This window comes from Kwoniella botswanensis, chromosome 1 (genome assembly GCF_036426115.1).
Source record: "Kwoniella botswanensis chromosome 1, complete sequence".
NCBI classification, from domain to species: domain Eukaryota; kingdom Fungi; phylum Basidiomycota; class Tremellomycetes; order Tremellales; family Cryptococcaceae; genus Kwoniella; species Kwoniella botswanensis.
In genome coordinates, this window is record NC_088599.1 from 12321237 (window position 1) to 12342331 (window position 21095).

Sequence of the window (21095 nt, forward strand, 5' to 3'; positions counted from 1 at the left end):
AATATCAATCTCAACTGACCTCGCTCCCTACCATCCTTCTGATTCAGTTCTTCGCCTTATACTATCTTATCAGGCAATACAATAAGGTTAACCTTCCAATCAAGTACCAATACACCATAATCGACATGTCTCAATCGTAAGTGACGCAACAAATCGAACCTGCTTGGTTGAGCCATCCATCCTATTGGATGCGCCTTGATGCTCTTGGCTTGGCTGATCATCAAAGGTTTTTTTTTCCAAAAAGATATAGCAGCGCTTCATTCAGTCAGACTGACAGATTAACTCTGAAAACCTTGGCCAGAGAGATGCTACAAGGTTATCAAGAAGAATGGGTCATGTGAGTATCTATCAAGACAAGCTTCATATCGTGTCGTAACATAAATTAGACCGATCGCCCGTCGCCCATCGCCACACGATATACGTTATTGAGGAATATCCGAGCTGATCTATAACAATTTATGATGTACAGTAATGCCGTCGACCATGTCGAAAGCCACATGCAATCACAACTGATGGACATGTCAGATACAACAACTGCGAAGAGCAAGCTTCGTACAACTTGCGATGAAATCAAGTCCAGTGCTAGTAATGCGCCTAAAGGTAAAAGCGCGATCGGTTAGTATTTCATTAGATATTAACTTATACAGTACTCGTACAGTATTGGTAAATAAGTAGCTGGTGAATACTTTAGATAGTCATTCAACACACAGATGAATCTCATTTATATCGTGCTTATCACATTTGACATTTGATGTCTCGTACAGTACTTCTTTTCGCTGCTTTACAGGTTTTCCCGACCCGACATCCTTTGATATCTAGTGCATTATTATCAGTTCAGGACTGTGATAAAAATCCATTACACAATAGTTCATTCTCACTGAGCAGCTGGCATGAGTATAAGAATCATCATGGCCACAGTTACCCTTGGACCTGAGGATCAAGTCCGAACTTTCTTGGCATGTCTTCCGGACTACTTTACATATTGTATCCTGTACCGCCACAGAGGGTTGGGTTGGGATGACTCAATCCGTACAAGGAATCATCATCATCCGCCAATGGAAAAAAGCGGATCGTAGGGCACTGAAGCGTCGTAAACTGACCAACAAGGCTACACATCAGATATCATACATTGGGAACTCCAAGTCAGTTTCCAATCACTCAGAGTCGTTGTTGGTATCGGTGAGATCTCACCCATTCGGATTCGCATTCGCCTTCAATTCATCTCCCAAGTCGGGGTTAACAAGTTGAGAAAGACCCTACGGATGTCGGAGCATTGTACACGTATTGATTCTGTTCGAAGCATTCAACCCATTGCGCAATCTTTCCATTCATCTGAGCTCAGCAAGTGTAAATTGCTTTCTGCGAGGCTTCGCCGCGCAGTAATTCCGAGCTACAAAGGGTTTAAACGACTTAATAAGGTATATAAGGATCGTCAAGCAGCCAAGATGGAATCATTCCCACACTCCAAAGAAAGTCTTGAGCGATAACAGCTTTCAAATAGATCAAGTAATATTACCATGAACAATAGGTGAGTACACAAACGTCCACATCAGTGATCCACCTGTCCAATTCTGATAACCTAACGATGTTGACATGTGGTATCACAGCACCACCACATCTACTACTGATGATCAGTCGACCTTCAGCTGGTATCAGAGAGAACAACTTCGACGAATCGTCATTGGACAGGGAGTCGGTTCCGAGAAAGCCGAGTGAGTTGTGTTCAGCGCAATATATGTACTGTACATTATTTGCCAATTGAAGAAGAAGGAGAGAGAAGAAGGCTTTACATTATGCTGACCTTTTGAGGAATCATTGGCAAACGATTAGCGAACTCGTAACCGGTTTGACCACTGAGAACCCCACGGCTCACCAAGGATCATCCTGGTGTCAACTAGTGGAGATGATGAGCGTAATTGCGAGCAGGGAAGCGTATGAAGACTCCATCGGACAGGGATTGGGCTACAAAGGTAAAGATCCTCAAAGGTAGATCGGTTTATCGGTTTATCGGCTTACCATGATCCATGATTCTGATTTGATCTGATCTGGCTTAATGCCGATTTCGTCATACAGTAGACTTACAGTACTGCTAAGATGCTCGTTATTCACTTCCATACGTGTGCATGAATGGTTGATCTACAATTTTGACATTGGATGCGGCGTGCTATTATAGTGAGAAACGTGAAACTCATATCGTCTAAGGTCGTATAGTCACCGCATTGCATGGAGGGTACTAGTCGATCATTAGTCATGAATGAGCCGACATAGAGGTAAGCTTGCTGTAGCCTTGATCGCGGCGAGTTGTCGTACCCACAAAACCAGAATTTGGGCAAACTTCAAGGCATAATCAAACCCAACTACGAGTAGGCAAATCAAATTGTAAGGAGGATCGATACTTATACAAATCTCGTGTAAAATTCGTTACATACATGTATACAGTACAGATGTACAATATGAACAGGGCCGTCATAAGATCTTCTGGATAAATCGATAGATGGAAGAATATTTGTTGATGTGATCAATTAGTAATCATCAACTTCCTCTTCACTACTCTCATCTCCTCCTGTAGACTGCAATACGTCTACAACCATAAATCAGTCAGCTCGATCATCACCACTGATTCACTGATACGATCCAGCAAACTCACCAGTGACACTTTCACCCGGTCCAGCTCCACCCATGTTGAATCCCTGATTCTGTCCAGGTAAAGTCTTCTTACCCGTCATACCACCACCATGCCCAGAGCTAGTTATAGATATGATCGATTTCTCAGGTGAAGAAGCGGGTGATTGGGAGATATCTATCGGGCGGTTTGTAGGTGGTCTACCGAGTTTGGAAGGTGGTAAAGCCTGTCTGAATGATGGTGTTGGTGTGGCTGTGAGATGAGGACGACAAAATAAGTACAAAGTACGACCAAATCAAAGGCCCACCAGAGTGAGACATATGTTCACTCACCACTACCTGAATTTGGTGTTGATCCTGTCCCGCCAATCTTCGATTTCCTTGGTATATTGGCTCCTTTGATAGGTGATTTATTACGTTTAGCATTCGCTGATGAGGAGGGAGTAATGGAAGGTGAAGCGCCATTGAGGATCTCTATGAGAATAGGAAGTCGTCAGCTCCCATCAAACTGTTTGGCTGCTGCCTGTCCACTTGGGCTTTTTCTCTTCCTCGGCATGATTAGGTATGGCTATACCAGACTCACTCTTCTTCTTCTTCCCACCCACACTGTCACCTCCTTCACTCCCTCTCTCCCAATCCCCATTATCCGACCCCGTATCGCCCTTGTTCACATATGGTGAAGGCGATGATCTGTCATTATTGCCCAATCGAGCTTTCACTGCTGCTGATCTAGCTGCACCTCGGCGTGTCGAGCCGTTGAGACCTAAACATGAGGATAGATGCGGTGCATAACGATTTGAAGCGACCTTGAACAGAAGAAATTGGATTAGCGAAGTTCATGTGCGAGATGCTATATGAAATGTAATAGGTGAAGAAGATAATCTGGACCGGGTGTAAGAAGGGAAATAGGATATGGAGAATATGTACAAAAAGAGATGATCCGGTCTCGACCTTTACAATTCATGTGGAGAAATGATGCCTAGCTCCAAGTAAGAGTTCACTTACCGATCTCCCACATACCAGACATTCAAAGAACGTATTCCCATTCCCATCCATCCTCCCACTCCCACTTCCTATGCCTGTCGACCCACCTGTACCCTTCTCTGGACCGACGGTATATCCTCCTGTACGGGATATGGGCTGTCCATCTGGGCCTATACCAGGTTGAGGCGAGGGATATCGGGATGGCGGAGCTGATGAGTTGGGTACGAGAGATGACGATGAGGATGATGAGGGGATGGCTGGGGGAGGAAGGGGTATGTGCGTACGACATCTGTTATAAGGGAATTGTCAACTAATTAATACATTCAGATCGAATGCTGGAAGTTGGATAAATAAGACCAGAGAGAGGTGTATGGTTGAACCTGATGAATCGATGGGCATCTTACTCACTTTGTTCCACATGTTCCGCATACTACTCTGCCCCTCTTGATCTCCCTATGAGCAGCCATGGACGTAGACAGTATAAGATCGTTTATCATTTCGTCCAGTATAGCCTTGGACTATGCGTTATAATCATCGATGCAATGACATCAGCGGACATTATCTCATACATGTGTGTATGGACTCTTAGACTGCATCAGGCAGAGAGACACCTGCATAACCTTTGAGGCATGAGGATGAACATACCGCTATCCTAATTTCCGTATTCCTGTCCATCCTTACAATTCTGAAATGGCTCTACTCTCGTGGTGGTTAGTAAAATCAGGTGTAGCGTCTCGAAGGAAGCCCTACTCGAGGGGATGTTTTCAATGGTCGCTGTGTCGAGCTCGACGGCTGCTTGCTACTATCTATGCTATCTGCTACTTCCGACAACAGAGTGGACGTTGAAAGTGGATGGTCGAGTAACGATGAAATCACTCGAGACCGAGACCGAACACGAGTGATCAACCCTGAAAATCTCATTTCACGTGGCATCTCATTCGTCCATATTCACCCTTGTTCTCGTCTCCCTGTCTGTTGGAGGTGGTTTATACAGGTGCAGGCCGCAGCAATAGGCCTATGTATGATCACAGGTACGTATAACATGAAGCTGCATGTATGGTTGTTCCAAATTTACCCTTACTACAAGATATATATATATTGATATGATTCATTCTCTTCTTATCTCTTCTCCCATTATCGATATCTCAGACGTACAAAGCCAAAGTGTATGGGTTGACTGACAACCAATCCCCCTCAGTCATCCATTTGAGGTCCTTTATAAGTGCCTTATCAGTTATGGATCTCATATATGCTCTTTTGAACAGTTCGCCACAACTCACGATACAGAAATCAAGTGGCATATCAACCAAATGTCCTCTAACTTTACTCAACATCTCCTTTACTTCTCTCAATTTCAAGCTTCTATCAGCGACGTGACCGCTCTGTTTGGAGATCGTATGTCAGCTTGCAGCTTGTCCCTGGCTGAGCTTGAGCTAGCTGACTTACCGATATGCCTGCATTAGGTGCCAAGTATTTCTTGTAATCCTCCCAGTTCCTGATCGAATCGTTAGGTACCTTAGTGAAGATCAAATCAGCTTGAATGTCTCACGATCATGTCAATCATTGTGTATGGAACATCAGTTATCCTGACGATACTCACGGGCCTGAAGATCTTCTCAAAGATCTCTCGATTTCCTCTACCAGTGCCCACCCAAAGTTGTTCAAACTCATCGCTCAAGAAATCTTCAACAGCTTTATCTTCTGGTGAGCCAAAATCGTACTCGTACGGTACAGGCGCAGGATGCATAGCGGCGTTGGGATGTTCGGCAGAGTCGAATGGTGGTTGAGGCGGAAGGAGACCGAGGTGTTCTGAGAAAGTCATGGCATCATATCAATAACAACCAAAAGCAAGCTTGGACGATCAACGATCACATACCTCTCATGAGAGTTCTTCGTAGTGTTGTAGCGTAATTACTAGCCATGTACTTCTTGCCATCCATCATTGATTCCACCATATCAGAATCCTCTGCGAGCCACAATCAGACTATTAAGCTACAGAGCTGTGCTGGAGTGGACCTTGGCTCACCAATGACAACAGCGATTTCAGAATCATGGTCACCAACTTGACTTCTATCGTTCAAATTGGCAGATCCACAGATAACTCGTCGGTCATCTACAATCATCAATTTACTATGGATGTAGAGAATCTGCAGTAGGTGTTGAAGTCAGCTGTCGAATCATAAAACGGTGAGTACATCGTAACTCACCTCAGAAACGAAACATGCCAATTCCTCTTCTTCAGTACCATCCCATTGCTCGTCAAGCAACGAAGTCGTATCTCGGAAAGCATGTTGACCGACTATGAAAGTGTAGCTAAGTCAGCTACATAACACATATGTCCCAGTTGTCCACGATAAAGAGCTTACCATTGTCAGATCTGCACATAAGGTTCCGTCAGCTCCCTTCGCTTTTGACGATACTTTGGAATGATTTACTCACACATGCTTGTCGTCGTTACTTCTACCATTCTGGAATCTCTCAATGATCTGCTTAGCCTCATCGATAGTCTTAGGCAACTTAATGGCTTTTTGGACAGTATCTTTCTTGTTGATTTGGTCAACTCCATCAGTCTGGTCATGAGGTTGTTCAATATTGACAGTTTCGTCCTGACCCCCTGCGACATCCTCTGATCCGACGTACACCTTCGCCAAAGCTACTTGAGCTTCGTGGAATGATATTCCGGACTAAGATCGGCCATATTAGCAAAGGTAGATCAGAGAAGATGATTCGATCTCACCCTCTCTTCCATGCGCTTGATAGCTGCTTTAGGGTTGTTGATTCGATCGTAACTTCTCAAATTCCAGAACTTCCCGGAAATCAGCTGACACGAGTCACCCCAATGCAAAAGCAGCTTACAGTAATATATTGCATTCTATTCCTAATGTCAGCTGGGGAGTCTTGAGCTACTCATCAAAGCAAGAAGCTAACTCACGGGTCGAACCCTGCTTCTCTGATCATCTCAAAGATAGAAGCACCACCTCGGTTGATTGTTCGATACTAATTCGATTGTCAGCTTGCTGATGATCCTTAGAAGGTTGATCTAATTAACGTCAACTGACCTGAGCTTCCATGATAGCTTTCAAACCAGATTGAGATTGGATATCTCCGGGCTAATCTTCGCATAAGTTATCATTCTCACACCGGCGTATAACCCAACTTACGAATGCACTAACATATTGCACGTTAGCATTGTCACAGCAAAGAAGCAGTCGTACTCACGGCACAGCAGGAATGAGAACGATGATCTTGAACTTTCTACCTTCTTGAGCAGCAGAAATGACTCGTTGTGCCAATGCAAGAGCTGTCAAAGTATGGTTGAGCCTAGCCTTCCGCTAACATGCTGTCCTATAGCTTACCTATCAAATTTTTGACAGGCTGTCCTTCCTTACAGGCAGAAATGCTGCATCGTTAATGAATCAGCTTGATGTAAGAGATCCTGTAACACGAAGCTCACACTAAAAAAAGGCAGCATGTCAGCTACTATATGTACCAAGAGTACTGCTAAATGTACTTACAGAATTGGTTCTCAATGTAGATACAATGATTGGCTTCTCTGATCAGAGCGATATATGCCTCTAAATATTTGTCGACCTGTTAGTCAGCTATCTGCGAACCAAAGGCCCATTACAGCTGACTCACGTTGAATACTATTCTCCAACAAGATACCGTGACTCCAATCAGCAGCTGAACGAAGCACCTACGAAAATATTCATGAGCTGACCCTAGTCAACATTGACACACTCGAGTCAACTCACTTGTACACGGCATGTGCCATAAGGAACAGGTTCAGCTGCCCGGGGTGCTTCTGAGGGTGGGAAATGATATGGATGGAAGAATTGTCTTCCTCGCTACATAGTATCATACTCAGTCAGCTGGATCCCATTCATTGCAAAGTCGACTGACCTCTTTCCAATCTGATAAATGGGGATGATGTTCTCTGAATTCATTATCTTTGATCTTCTTTTCCTCATCGTGACGTGATTTTACATCGTCCCATGCTGAATGACGGGAAAGTCAGCACGATGCGATGGGCAGAAAATTCCGAGATCAGAAATTAACTTACGGAATGGCAATGAGAGCCATTCCATTCGATGATCATGCTTGTACCTATTACAAGAATCCATCAGATAACTGTCTTTGCCTAAAGCCGATTCCGGCACAATAGCTCACTTGATGGTCTTGACAAAGTTCCATCGTTCCGTGAAATGCTGGACCAAATCAACAACGGACGGTCCAATCAAGGTCAAGGAGACGTCGTGCCAGGCTGTATTCATATTCTTCAGCTGACTCGTAATTCACAGCATATAATCTGAAGCTGGATCACTCACGCATTCTAGGTGCATCTTGAATAGCCAAAGCATTACTCGTATACTTATCTACAGTCTAACACAAGAAGTCCACCCTAAATCAGCTGTCGCGGTCCGTCGCAAAATTCAGCTGACATACTTGGAAATCCATAATTCTGGAATTATTGTAATCTTGACCCGGGAATAAAGATTTGTAAAATTCGGTAGGGTGTACATCCGCTAGAGGATGATTTCTTGTATCCCATCTACCGAAGCAGGCGTCCAGACCACCCATCGCAGCAATTTTGTTGTCCACGACACATAATTTCTCGTGATGCGAGAAATAGTATACCAATTCACCTACGTGAAATATTAACGCATATTCAAAACGCGACTGTAAGAAAGATACTAACCTCCACTGTGATCGGGGTGTCGCATTACTGAGATGTTTTCATGAAGATCCTCAAGAGCGTGCTGGATAGACGACAGAGTATTAGCAGGAAAGTGGTTGGAGCCTACGGCAGTACAAGTATAATCACCTTGGTATGTTTAGACGACAAACTCATGGACAAATCGACCTATAGTAATCAGTTTTGTAAGCTTTCATATTGTCTAGTATTGGAAAGCTTACCTCTTTGTACACCATAACATATACTCTGACACCCTCTTCCGCCTTTTTCTTGATCAATCTGTCCAATCTCCATTCAGGAAACAAGGCCGCAGGACGTCGAAGCTAGCAGTGATATGTCAGCTTAGTCAAGGACACCATAGTCGTGGAAATAGCTGACTTGTAGTTCAGGTGATAACCACCAATCGAGGATCATGATACACTGTGAATCCCCCAGATCAGCTAACTTTCGAAATGATCTCCGCCTCCCAGCTAACTCACTTCTTTAGCGCTATCGATCATCTCCGACACCGCCCAAAAGTAATCTACAGCAAGACATCAGCTCTCTTATCCCGTTGTTCAGACCGATTGATCACATTTTCGGACCTTTGATCGTACAGATCGGGCCTCTGAGATCACTCCGAGGATCTCGAGGATGATCTAGAGGGTTTCCGAGCAGGGAAGATCCACCTACCGTGGCCATCAACGGCAAACTTCGCGACGTTCCCCTCACGAATCCCACTAAAGGAGCGGAAACTGAGGTGTTGGAGAAGAAGATCAGCCTAAGGAGCTCCTTGATGTTGCTCGGGGTCGGCAGCAGTCAGTATGGGACGCCTCCCATATCCGCTGGGGAATGAACAGATGTGGGAAGGTGAGAAGGGACGGAGGAGATGAAACGGGGCAGGCAAGCTTTGAGCAGAGTCTCCGCTGTTTCTCTTCCTTCTCTCGTCCACTACCTCCGTGTTGTCTCCTTGAGCTATTCTCTTCCTTCTCCATTCCGACCCTCTCCTCAAGCACCGCTCTTCCTACCGACAAGATACACGAGAGAGCAACATACCGATGTTGATCCCTTATCGCCTCAATCTTAGCATCTACCTCCTGTTCCCAAGCTTCATCGTGTCTATGATTCGGGTTGAGGGTAGTCGAGATGGCTATACCCAGTCGTGATAAATCAGATTGGAGGTGATCCACTTTCGAACGTAATTTGGAGAATGGATGAGCGGTGGGGTTTGGTTTCTTCGATGAATGATGATGGTCTGCTGCAGGCATCGACATCTTGCTGTGTTGTCGACCTGTTCGGTGTTCGGTTTGTTTGACTTGGTCAAGATGAGTTGAATAAGCCAGACAAGACCAGAGATGTTGATCTAGATGGGATGGATGTTGATGTGTGAACCACCTACCGGGTATATCGAGTGAGACTACGGTGGATGCTTACGTCATAGCTCAAAAGAACTCTGTCAAAGTTACGTAAAAGGCTTCTGTCCGACGCGTGCCAGCAAAAACATTAAATATGGCTGGTAAGATTATCTTCACTGCTCGACGCGTTAATCGCATAGTTGATCTTCATCCTCTGTATTTGTCTCCCCAAACTAGAGAATTCACTGCTCACCACTCTGGCAATTTGACAGCCTTTCGACTTTAACACTCATCGCGAGGGATAGCCCCAACATCTTTCCGGACCATCACAACATTTATCGTAGAACGTTCGCAGCTAGAGGCATCCGATGCCACTCCTTCTCCCTCCTTCAGACGATCTCCGTCCGTCCGATCTCACCTACACTCATGCCTACAACTCGATAGTGTCAAGAGTAAGACGCAAAGGTGGATCAGGAAGTGGTGGAGTAGTAATACTGGCCGGAATGGACGTGGTGAGCTCGTAGCATGCGGCTGATCGTCAAACTATAGTTGACTGTGTTTATCTTTTGTAGGATGGATTACTTGGTGCTCGGATACTATGCTCTTTGTTCAAGAATGACGATGTACCCTATCGACTAGTGCCTGTGGGAGGATATTCTGAGCTGGAAACGAGAAGAGACGAAGCATTAGCTTCTGAAGAGGTAAAATCTCCTCCACTATTCTGGACAAGACCACCTCGGTAGCTAATTTGATTGTTTTGTTTCACCAGCTACACACCTTAATCCTTCTTTCTCTCGGATCCCTCTTAACGCTCTCTTCATATTTCGAACTACCTTCTTCCTGCCATTTACACATTATCGACTCACACCGTCCGTGGAACTTACAGAACCTTTTCGGAATAGATATAGATGTTTCGGAAGATCCAGAATCAAGTGAGGGTAAGATTTGGGTATGGGGCGATGGTGATGAGTTTAGCGAGGTGATGGACAATGTAAAGAAAAGTTGGGAAGCTCTAGAGGTGAGTTGAATTAACGATAAGTCCAATCCTAATGTATCAGCTAACATGTGTTTGTAGTATGAACCCTCTGATTCTGGATCTTCGGACGATGAGAGTGATGAAGACGAATCGGACGAAGCTGAGGAAGAAGAAGAAGACGAGGAAGAGGACGAGGACGAGGACGAGGAGCAAGAAAATGGCCATGGATCACCTTCGAAAGGAGCTAGGAAGAGACGTAAAGCAGGATCGACTGAGCCAAAAACCAAAAGACAGAAAGAAGATGATGGTAGGGTGAGTGCAGACTTGCTTCGTGGTCATTTACCAATTGAGAATAATAACGACGATTATCTGTAGCCTCGTCGTCTACCTCGAGCAGTCCGAGAAGCACATCACGAACGGATACAGCGGTACTATGCTTCTGGTACTTCCTATGGTCAATCCGTGGCACTTACGATATACCTTCTGGCGACGGTGTTAGAAAGAGCGGATAATGATATTCTTTGGTATGCGATCTTAGCAGTGACACATCAATATATAACATCAAAGATCGATAGAGATTCTTATGAATCTTTTCAATTGATATTTCAAGATGAAGTTGTTCGACTGAATCATGACCCCTCTACGACGTCGAATGGATTGAAGATACCTAATCCGGATGATAGGAGTATAGTGAAATCTGAAGAATTGAGATTCATGCTTTATAGACATTGGAATTTGTATGAATCCATGTTACATTCTGGTTATGTCGCTGGACGATTGGGTATCTGGAAAGAGAAGGGAAGGAAGAAATTACAAGGTTTATTAGCTAAGATGGGGTGAGTGGGTTTTCTCTGTTTTCACCTATTTAGCTCTGTATGGCGTCTACACCATTGTGAAATAGCAGCTGACACGTCCTGAATGCATAGTTTCTCCTTGCAACAATGCCAACAATCATGGTCGCACATGGATATGGATCTCAAGAGAAAACTACCTGAACAATTAGAATCGATCGCACCCGAATATGGGCTAATCGAACTTTCTTATCCGAGCTTTACACGATCATTCGGCTTTCAACTTACTTCGTTATCCGCTGCGGATGCTGTGGAAGTCATATCGTCCCTGTTGGATATAGCCGTAGGTGTGAGGTTGGAAGTGGATAGAGAAGGTGGGAGAGGAGGTGGAGAGTGGTTTGGAGGTACGACTAGATGGAATGTCAATACGAGAGAGTCAGAATCATCAAGAGCAGATGGGAAAGAAAATCAGGATCCTAACGATTCATCGGCTAACGAAGAAGATGGTGGTGGACAAGGAGATGGTGAAGCATCGGCGGAAGAGAAGAAAAAGAGGAGAGATAACTGGGCAACAACGAATTTCTGGATAGCTTATGATGCCTGTGATGAGTGAGTGGGGCGGTAATTGTCAAGAGTCATCCTTTCTAATCCGTTTTGGTACTCAGTATCGCTCTCATCCGCCGTTCTCTCCCTTTATCAATGACCCTCCATCGATCTATCATCCGAGCCGGATCTGCCTTATTGGACAAGACCATTATCCGATCCCTACGGACATTCAGACTAGCAATATTGAAGGAAGGACCTGATCTCAGATTATTCTCTCACCCTTCGACATTATCGAGATTGGCCATTTGGTTGGTAGATGCCACGAGGGATAGATGGGCAGAGAGACAATCGAAGATGAACAATAATGGGAAAGTAAAATCTCTCCCGTTCGTCGTAGCGTGCTTGAACGAGGAAAAAGGTTCTTACATGGTTGTGGGTGTGACGGGTGCACCGGAGTTTGGCGATGTTAGGAAGAAGTGAGTGGATAATACCTTCTTGAATCTGAATGTCACTACTCTTTTTGACGCAGGAACCTGGGTACTAATCATGTTGATGTTTTTGTAGCAAATTCGGTTTGGCATTCCAACATGCAGCTGAAGAGAGTGGATCAGGAACCAAGCATGATATGTTCGATACGAGTGTGGTGGAAGTTGCTCAAGAGGATTTGCAAGGGTTCATAGAGAGTTTGCATCTCAGATCGGGATAAGGTTGATTTTGCATGCTAGCATGATATACTGTACTAGATACCTGCTTGAAAGCATATATTGCATGATTCTATATTCGTCAATGTAATTCTATAATCACGTATCATTTGAAATCGACCGGTCCAATTCAAACATACAAAATCCGAACGCTCATCCAGAGAACTTTAGCAACCGAGACAATCTATAATTTATGAGAAAATTGCACATCTATACGAACTGATCTGGAAAGCAACAACCGTGGAAAGATAATATCGACTTGTCCTTCCTATTCTAATCTTTCTTCGTTTCTTTTCCACCCTTATACAACTGGTTGATCCACCCAATTCAAACAAGTCAATTCCCTTCTACCATTCCCTCCAATCCTACCATATCTCTGCGTAATAGTCGACGCAACGTCATCCAGCCCACTCACGATCTCATCTAATACCTTCCGCTTTTCCCTCTGGTAATCCATATACCTCTCTTCCTGATCCATCTCCTCGAATCCGATGGGCGGAGGTAACACATCTACGACATCCCATTTGAGTGGTAAAGGGGAATTGTAAGTTTCATATAATGCTTGAGAGGTTCTTAGTCCCATTAAAATACTTTGGACTCTTGTGGAGATCAGTTTGTTTCGATTTTCGATTGATTCCAATGTCGCTGGATTAGGTTCGTTGGAATTTGGAGGGGCATTGAGGATCGTTTCATTTACCGTTACTAACTGTTCTTCTTCATCTTCTTCATTCAGTGTCTCGGCTGAGGAGCTAGAAGGAGTACTAGTAGTAGTATGTACCATCCTCACGCCTACTCCAGGCGAGGGCAACACACCCATCCACTTGTCGCCTTTCAACTCAACCATCTCCAACCCTTCAGCGCAAGTCCACGATTGTAAGGAGATACTCATCCCACTCATCGTATCTGCCCATTTCCCCTCATTCCCATCCCCTTCTCCTTCTCCTTCTACATTTTCGTCCGAATTGAAACTCAGTGTCGAATAATCCACAACAACTTTCCTGGGTCGTATGAGGGTAGGAAGATGTTGAGACCAGAAAGAAACTAATATCCTAGGTGCACCAGATCTACTCAACTTCTCTCTGAGGTTCTCAAGGGATTTCGGAGTGAAAGTGAGAAGGGGAGTTTGAAGTGGTTGAGGAAGTTTTGACGCAATTTTGAAACTCGTTCTTGAAGGATAAACATCCAATGTCAAAGATTCACAAAGTGATAAACATTGTATTTTTCTGCTCCAGTTCGAACTATCTTCCAACGAGTTTGATCTAGATCTAGATTTACCTTTGAGTAAAACGGTGTTGACTATCTTCCTTTTTTTCTTATCGTTCTCTTCTCGTTTGGTCAGAGGAATAGTCAAAAATGACTGTAACTGTTCATCCGAAGTGATATGAACGTGTTTGTAAATGAGTGGAATGATGAGTGAATAATAGTCTTTGGATAATCTAGCGAGGGTTGAAAGCGTACTGAATGATGAGGTTGAGAGAAGGTTTTGGAGGAGGATGTGTAGGAGATCGTATGGGAGAGGAAGGGTAGAGCGGGTGAATCTGGATAAGAAGATAAGAGGTATGACCGATCAGTAAATTATACTCGAGTAGGGGGCACATGTATGTCTATGGAGTGGATGCAAAGACCAAGAAAACTCACTTGTATTCCTTTTGGATCGACATGTCTGCTGTACAAGTTCGTTTCGCTGCAGTCTTTCTTAGATTTTGATTTTTGGTGATTATATAGTCCAGAGATGTAGCTATCGAGTGATGATTCCGATGATCAACGATAGGTTGTATATACCGTCCTGACAGTGAAAGTGTCGAAGGGATATCTATATATGCTGTTCGATTCGTGTATTTATCTATTCTATCGTAAGATGCTATTACCACTCGTCATGAAGGAAAGACGTAGTTGATACGGAAGACGTAGTTGAAAAAGATTGGTTGGGTACGGTATGACGCAAAAAAGTCGTGTATTTCCGTTTCTTCCTTTTTATTTATAGATAATCTACGAGTAGGCTAAAAAGATTCAATTGAATAGAGATGATGTAGGATATGTCATGGGCATCCAGATATTCATGTATCTTATAAATTGCTTTACTTGATAACGCCAAGGAATGAATGCTTTCATCCCCCAATCCTTTTTTTGATCTCTACCCACTTATCGGTCTATTCGTTCCGATGAGACCACATAACTTAAAAGACGATACGATATGATAACAGCCGAATTACAATTGCATTTCAGACGATTACGATTACCCTGAATCTGGGTGATAACGAGATAATGAGGAGTAATGGCGTGAGAACGGAGAACGGGCAACGGTAGAGCTGTTTTGAGTCCACTGCACTGTCACTCTTGACTTGCATTTTATTCAATTCCGAGCGTGACACCGGTCCGTGAGTGGAGAAGAGATAAATCCGAAAGAGTGCAAAGTACAAGAATCATGCCGAGATCTCAAATCGATTTACTTTAATCCCATACAGCACAATGTTATATATAGCGATATCCACCTTGCTCAAATCGCAATCAATGCACAGCCTGGAAGTCAAGTCCATGCATCCCGCTCGTACCAACATAAATCACGTATACGAAAACCAAAACCAGAACCTAATAAGCAGACAAAGTCAAGCAAGGCAAGGTAATACATGTGATTAATGCCTTTTCTTTTTTGCATTACGATAGTATCATTTTTCAGATCGACTAAGCTTCTTGTAAAGCTTCAGCTTCCTTGAGCTCTTCTAAAGCCGAATCAACTTTTTTCACTTCTGGGTCATTGCCATCTTCGTTTGTGGGAAGCTACGTAAGAGATGAAAAAGAGTCAATGGATCATGCAAGCATACATGTGTGTCGGATCACAATGAATTATTACTCACCTGTTCACCCTCATCCTCTACAATCTCAGTACCAGTAGCTTCACCAGCAACAGCGACAGCTACATACAGATGTATCAGCTCAGTAAATTCGGAATGAACATAATTGCATGGGAGCTGATCGTATGACTAATGATCACTCACTGTGTAAAGGTTCTTTCGAACCGCCTTTTTCAACGGGAATTTCATCACCTGAAGTAGCAGCTTTCTCTTCTTCGTCGTCATCGTTGAGAACACCGGCATTCTTCTTCTGTAATTTAGCTACTAATTTCTCTACTCTCTCAATTTCAGCCTGTACGTAAATAAAAAAAACGGTTACAAGTCAGCCTGAATCGGTATGACAGATAAATCAAACAACGCATTCGAATTGCAGTCATGTGGTAAGCAGACATCACCGCTCACCTTAGTCTTAGCAGCAGAGTTAGCTTCGAACCAAGCCTTCTTAGTCTCCAGATCATCTACAGTCCTTTGTACATCATCTTTACCAGATGGAGGGGGGATACCCAAACTCAACAGCGCACTGAGTAAACTCATAGGGAGGTTCACTGCACCAGCACCGGAAGTAGGAGTGGAAGTGCCTTCAGAAGCAGGAGTGGCAGTACCGGATTTTTTACTGTTGTTACCACCTTTCTTGTTCTTCTTGGATTTTCCTCCACCACCGAAAAATCCACCTAATTCCTCTTCATCACCTTTCTTCTTCAATGTCATTCCTTTGAAAGCATCTTCCGAATCTACCTTTCGAATTTCCAACGCTTTGACTCCTTCTAATACTTTCTCTTCGCTGGTGTTAGATCCAGCATGAGTAGAAGGTACTTCCCCGGAGCCGTATTTTCCTTTGAACCAACCGATCAATACTTGACAATCGTCAATCTCAGATGTGAATGCCGGTGCTTTGGCTTCTTCCCTCAATCGAGCAATCTCCTCGTTTCGCCTAGCAGCATCTTCTTTGGCTTTCTCAGCTTTGAATCGTTCTTGACGGGCTTGTCGATCAGCTTGGACTTTGGCGTAGTACCTGTGTCATACGGGAGTGAGTGGATTTCAGACGAAAGAGACAGACGGTCTGGGATAACTTACTTATCGTTAGCTTCTCGGTGAGCTTGCGCAGATTGACGCTTCTTTTCGTACAGCTCATCCTGTAAATGAAGGATATCAGCAACCGCACTGTATCTATCTCATGTTCACACTCCGCAGATCGAGGAAGATGGAATCGAGAATCATGTGAAATAATGGGATCTCTATAGTTAAACTATCCCTCATGTCTGCCTATTCATATCCAGTATCACCCCAACTCAATTCCGCTCATAATTTGAATCACTACAATCACCCATCTGCTCATTCACCCGACACACCGAACAGCATCCTGACAGATGAAAGATAGTCCAACTCACCATATCCTTACTCAACTTATTCCTCTCATCAAACAATTTCCCCCTCTCCTCATAAGCCTTATCTCCCTCAGCTCTAAGGGAATCCATCTCCTTTTTGAGCGCATCGAATCGTTCATTCACCTTCTTGGCTTCAGGATCATCCAATTGTTTTTTCAATTTGTCAATCTTGGCTTTATCAGCTGCGATGGCATCGTCGACTGACCCAGTGGATTCTAACACTTTTCGTGATCTTCTCAAAGAGGTTATTTCAGCGAGGGCTTTTTTCTCATCTACTAATTTGAGTGAACCAGATTCAATTTGTTTTTCAAGGGAGCTATATCGGGTGGGTAAAATTAGCATCTACCATGGTAAGTTCTGTATTTTAAGTTGAAAAGTTCTCGATGACTCACGCAATCCTATCATCAATCTCCCCTGTAGTCCTATAACTAACTTTACCTTTCTGACCTTGAACCTCTTTGATCTTCTTAGCTAGGGATTCTTGGTATTTCTTCATCTCGTCGAATAACTTATTTCTATCACCTTTGAATTTAGCTTGTTCGGATCTCAAGGAATCCATCTCTGCTTTGATCTCTGATCGACGATCACCACCTTGAGGAGCTTGGGTGAGCGAGATTCGAGATCGAATAGCATCCTGGATGAACCGAAACGCAGGTAAAGGTACCATTCATCATTCAGCTGATACCTTATGCTATTCTGAGTAGGGGTACTTACAAGTTTCGTCTTGACCTCTGCGATCTGCTTGTTCAACTCCTCCTGCTCTGCATTGTATTTACTTTGATCAGGTTTGGACAGATGTCCAGCAGTGGAAGTAGTGGATTTACCGCCGGTTGGTTTGGCTGGAGCTGCGGCTGGAGCTGAAGAACCGTTGGTCTTGGCTGCTGTAGGTTTCAGAGAAGAAGTGGGAGGAGGCATTTTGAGTATGAGTAGAGGGGAAGGACCAGACGGAGATTGTATGAGGGGTATACGATGTTAGAGAATTAGAGGGCAAAGTCAGATGTGGATCAACAAAGCTTTGCGATGAGATGGTATTTGCTGGAAAGTGGTTGTCAGACTCAGATTTAGATGTCAGGAGCTATCGAGTTACACGTGAGTTCAAGTCAAAGTGGTTCCGTATTTTCAGGGCATGCAACATACAACGTATAACGTGGCACTTTGGCACATCATCACAGCGTGCAATCAGATCATCGGGGTGACATCTCGTTGTGAATATGGACATGTATGCATACAGGGCTTGGGTAGTGACGGAGGACTGTTAGGATGTTAGTGAAATACAAAAATACAACAAGTAAGAACCACAGAACAAGGGGAAACAATGAGTGTACAAAGGGACAAAGGCTGATGATTGCCACTCCCCCCCTTGGTTGCAGAATGACAACAGTACGATGCATAGTTATATATAACATGCATGAATACATAAATGTGGGGAGTAAACTCGACCCGTTATAATTGAAAAGTGATGAGCGAAACGAAGTATAAAAAAATGATATAACGGAATGATAGAGATCAAGATTTGATTGATGTATCACGCGTTAAGAGATGATAATGTAATGTACCCCACAAGACTGCATTAATCTCTTCCTCCCCAGCTATCACTCAGCAGCCTGAGTGATGAGTTTATGATCGTTCACCTCGGAGTCTTCGGGCGAGTTGAAGATCCTTAGGTTGGATGGTAACTCTCTTAGCGTGGATGGCAGCAAGGTTGGTGTCCTCGAACTATATTGACCATATCAGCTTCTGTTTCCTGCAAGGGAGAAAGAAAGCTAGGATCACTCACGAGAGAGACGAGGTAAGCTTCAGAGGCTTCTTGAAGAGCGAGAACGGCGGAAGATTGGAATCGCAAGTCAGTCTTGAAGTCTTGAGCGATTTCTCTGACTAATCGCTGGAAAGGGAGTTTTCGGATAAGGAGCTCAGTGGATTTTTCTATAATCCAGATCAGATCCATGATCAGCTTTGTTCAGCACATGAGCTTCGGGAAGCTGACTCACGGTATCGTCTGATTTCTCTAAGAGCGACAGTACCAGGTCTGTATCTGTGAGGCTTCTTGACACCACCTGAGGTAACGGCTCCTTGGGTCTTGGAAGTGGATTTTCGAGCAGCCTTGGTAGCGACTAATTTAAACCAAGATGAATCAGTATGGTAATTGAGGTCGGTGGCGAAAGAAGGAAAAGAGGTAGACTCGGAAACTCACGTTGCTTTCTTGGGGCTTTACCACCGGTGGATTTTCGAGCGGTTTGCTTGGTTCGGGCCATTGTGATTGATTGTTGGGTTGATTGGTTGGTAGATGAGTTTGAAATTTAGTTGACTGATTGGTCTAGTAGGTTAATTGTTGAGCGTGTGAGTGGATGAGGAAAAAGAAGAAAGGTAAATCGATCACAGAGAGGGGTTTATATATCTTTCCTTGGACGGAGGTTGAGGACCACCTCCACTTCCAATGATCAGATCCAAAACACAAAAACAAACGCGGCGATCAATGCGTTGATTTCACTTATTCCCGCGGCGATATCATCTGATCATAGGTGATATCACGTGATTTACGTGAGCTTGGCTGAACGGGATTTTGAGGCGGTTGGAGGATCAACTTGCAAGGTGCAACATGATCTCATAACAACCTGGGGTTTCAAAGTCACCCAAGGAGATGTGACGTTTTTGTGCAAAGCTCATCTGCGGTCACAGTCACAAGTGATTCTACATCTGACATGTCAGCTTGTATTGTGTGGTCATGCTACATTGAGATCATAGGTATGACATCGACATGCTGAATGGATTCTGATCATTTCGACTTATTCCCGGGATGGCGGACTCTTCATCTCCATTGACGATCAGCTGTATTCTCACCCAATCCACTATATTTCACGAGGTCGCTCGGGCTTGTGCATCTTCCGTCCATCAGTCGTCGAGTTCTTCATACACTCGTTGAGAAGACCTCACAGAAGGAAGTCAGATCGATTAGGCGTACAATCTGCAATTATGGTCTCTCGCGCTTGCCTAACCAATACCATTTGTCAAAACGTGAAAATACTTCCGTTCGTCTTCTTCACTCGTCGGTCTGCAACCAGTCAGAGTAAAGGTTATCCAAACCATCTCAGAGTCATCGTCTTAAGCATCTAAAATAGCATAGGATAGTATACCATCGTCATCATGAGCACTCCAGCAACCTCCTATTCGGCAGCACACCGGTATGCTTGATTTTCAACTGGATTTGAAATCTTAAGAACGGAGCTTGTACTGACGAATACCTTCCCTTCTGCTTCTTGTCCACCTCGTGGTCTTCGATCGAAAACCGATTTCATCCAATAAAGACAATACGTCAAATCGTTATACAAGCGATATCTGGTCAACTCGCTGAATTGGTATATCCGAAGGGACCTCTGGAGGGAGAGAGCTATTGAGATTAGGGCAGAGTTTGAGAGAAATAGGTGGGTTGCATCATTCGCTCTGTGAAGAGAAAAACAGCGTTATTGAGGAGAGAATGGAAAGCTGGGGATGAAGGGGAATATTCCTCAATGACGAAGACAGACAATATATAGATGAAGATGATTAGATCGGCTTCAATGGTCAACCTCGGAAGCAAGAGAGGAATACTTTTTGAGATTAAGAAGAAGAGCAAAAGGAGCGTTCAGTTTGAACCCAGATATTGTTGATGTAATCATCACGATGGTGTCCTGTTCAATGATCAAAAGAAACCTACGGAGTGTAGAAAGAGTATAGAAAACACTGAGAATAGAATGGGATCGTACATGTCTACAAGGATGGACTGACATTCGTCTCTTTCATCATAGGAACATCACCGACCCCCGTGCACTTGCCTTGGTACTCGAACAAGCGGAAGAGCGATTAGCCAAAGAAATCCACCCTGATCCATATCGACGTGAGCTAGTTTCTTCTTGAGATATTCAATATATGGAAGATATATAGCTGACATATTCGTTCCTCTGAATATAGCACCTCTCTTCCCTGATGGTACAAAATGGTAAGCTGAATTGTCTGATGAGCTTCATTCTTGTGCAATAGCTGACAATATCCGCCTTCTTCTCTGTGCTTGTAGGGAACGTAACCTCCCTGTAAGTATACATCTCTATGGATCGTGCTCGAGTGCGTACTCACCATTGGCAAATATGCTCCGTCCCCTAGCCTCGTATGTTCTCCGCCAAAGAGAAAGCCGATGCTCTTGCTGCTTCACACTAGATGTCATGATTGGACTAGAG

At 44.0% G+C, this 21095-nt stretch overlaps 8 protein-coding genes across 8 annotated transcripts; 3 read left to right on the forward strand and 5 right to left on the reverse strand.

Annotated features, from left to right (window-relative positions):
- Window positions 1-1593: 1593 nt before the first annotated feature.
- On the forward strand, window positions 1594-1990 carry L199_004648 (uncharacterized protein; the record flags this gene model as incomplete). Its single annotated transcript, XM_064890373.1, has 2 exons — window positions 1594-1712; window positions 1831-1990. 2 exons carry the CDS (start codon window positions 1594-1596, stop codon window positions 1988-1990), a joined length of 279 nt encoding a protein of 92 aa, XP_064746445.1.
- Window positions 1991-2522: 532 nt separating this feature from the next.
- On the reverse strand, window positions 2523-4281 carry L199_004649 (uncharacterized protein; the record flags this gene model as incomplete). The annotated part of the gene is made up of 7 exons (XM_064890374.1): window positions 2523-2581; window positions 2648-2875; window positions 2956-3096; window positions 3206-3428; window positions 3628-3895; window positions 4015-4124; window positions 4252-4281. The coding sequence occupies 7 exons, from the start codon at window positions 4279-4281 to the stop codon at window positions 2523-2525; spliced, it is 1059 nt and encodes a 352-aa protein (XP_064746446.1).
- A 470-nt stretch (window positions 4282-4751) lies between these two features.
- On the reverse strand, window positions 4752-9555 carry L199_004650 (uncharacterized protein; the record flags this gene model as incomplete). The annotated part of the gene is made up of 31 exons (XM_064890375.1): window positions 4752-4820; window positions 4887-4988; window positions 5053-5121; window positions 5207-5415; window positions 5483-5572; window positions 5633-5753; window positions 5814-5905; window positions 5973-5983; window positions 6046-6290; window positions 6344-6412; window positions 6463-6478; window positions 6539-6603; window positions 6666-6716; window positions 6768-6774; window positions 6826-6907; window positions 6963-7006; window positions 7118-7181; window positions 7246-7303; window positions 7362-7454; window positions 7510-7604; window positions 7670-7713; window positions 7777-7870; window positions 7935-7989; window positions 8053-8252; window positions 8306-8366; window positions 8432-8470; window positions 8524-8625; window positions 8681-8722; window positions 8782-8825; window positions 8975-9036; window positions 9338-9555. 31 exons carry the CDS (start codon window positions 9553-9555, stop codon window positions 4752-4754), a joined length of 2613 nt encoding a protein of 870 aa, XP_064746447.1.
- A 449-nt stretch (window positions 9556-10004) lies between these two features.
- L199_004651 (uncharacterized protein) lies at window positions 10005-12655 on the forward strand (the record flags this gene model as incomplete). The annotated part of the gene is made up of 8 exons (XM_064890376.1): window positions 10005-10148; window positions 10209-10337; window positions 10406-10654; window positions 10712-10924; window positions 10988-11448; window positions 11539-12012; window positions 12069-12425; window positions 12514-12655. 8 exons carry the CDS (start codon window positions 10005-10007, stop codon window positions 12653-12655), a joined length of 2169 nt encoding a protein of 722 aa, XP_064746448.1.
- Window positions 12656-12951: 296 nt separating this feature from the next.
- Window positions 12952-14311, reverse strand: L199_004652 (uncharacterized protein; the record flags this gene model as incomplete). The annotated part of the gene is made up of 2 exons (XM_064890377.1): window positions 12952-14188; window positions 14289-14311. The coding sequence occupies 2 exons, from the start codon at window positions 14309-14311 to the stop codon at window positions 12952-12954; spliced, it is 1260 nt and encodes a 419-aa protein (XP_064746449.1).
- A 1021-nt stretch (window positions 14312-15332) lies between these two features.
- On the reverse strand, window positions 15333-17802 carry L199_004653 (uncharacterized protein; the record flags this gene model as incomplete). Its single annotated transcript, XM_064890378.1, has 8 exons — window positions 15333-15428; window positions 15506-15564; window positions 15647-15794; window positions 15905-16514; window positions 16577-16635; window positions 16891-17203; window positions 17280-17521; window positions 17602-17802. The coding sequence occupies 8 exons, from the start codon at window positions 17800-17802 to the stop codon at window positions 15333-15335; spliced, it is 1728 nt and encodes a 575-aa protein (XP_064746450.1).
- Window positions 17803-18504: 702 nt separating this feature from the next.
- L199_004654 (histone H3) lies at window positions 18505-19139 on the reverse strand (the record flags this gene model as incomplete). Its single annotated transcript, XM_064890379.1, has 4 exons — window positions 18505-18603; window positions 18665-18810; window positions 18876-18998; window positions 19079-19139. 4 exons carry the CDS (start codon window positions 19137-19139, stop codon window positions 18505-18507), a joined length of 429 nt encoding a protein of 142 aa, XP_064746451.1.
- An 889-nt stretch (window positions 19140-20028) lies between these two features.
- Window positions 20029-21075, forward strand: L199_004655 (uncharacterized protein; the record flags this gene model as incomplete). The annotated part of the gene is made up of 6 exons (XM_064890380.1): window positions 20029-20066; window positions 20190-20306; window positions 20670-20758; window positions 20833-20860; window positions 20936-20951; window positions 21022-21075. The coding sequence occupies 6 exons, from the start codon at window positions 20029-20031 to the stop codon at window positions 21073-21075; spliced, it is 342 nt and encodes a 113-aa protein (XP_064746452.1).
- Between the last annotated feature and the right edge of the window lie 20 nt (window positions 21076-21095).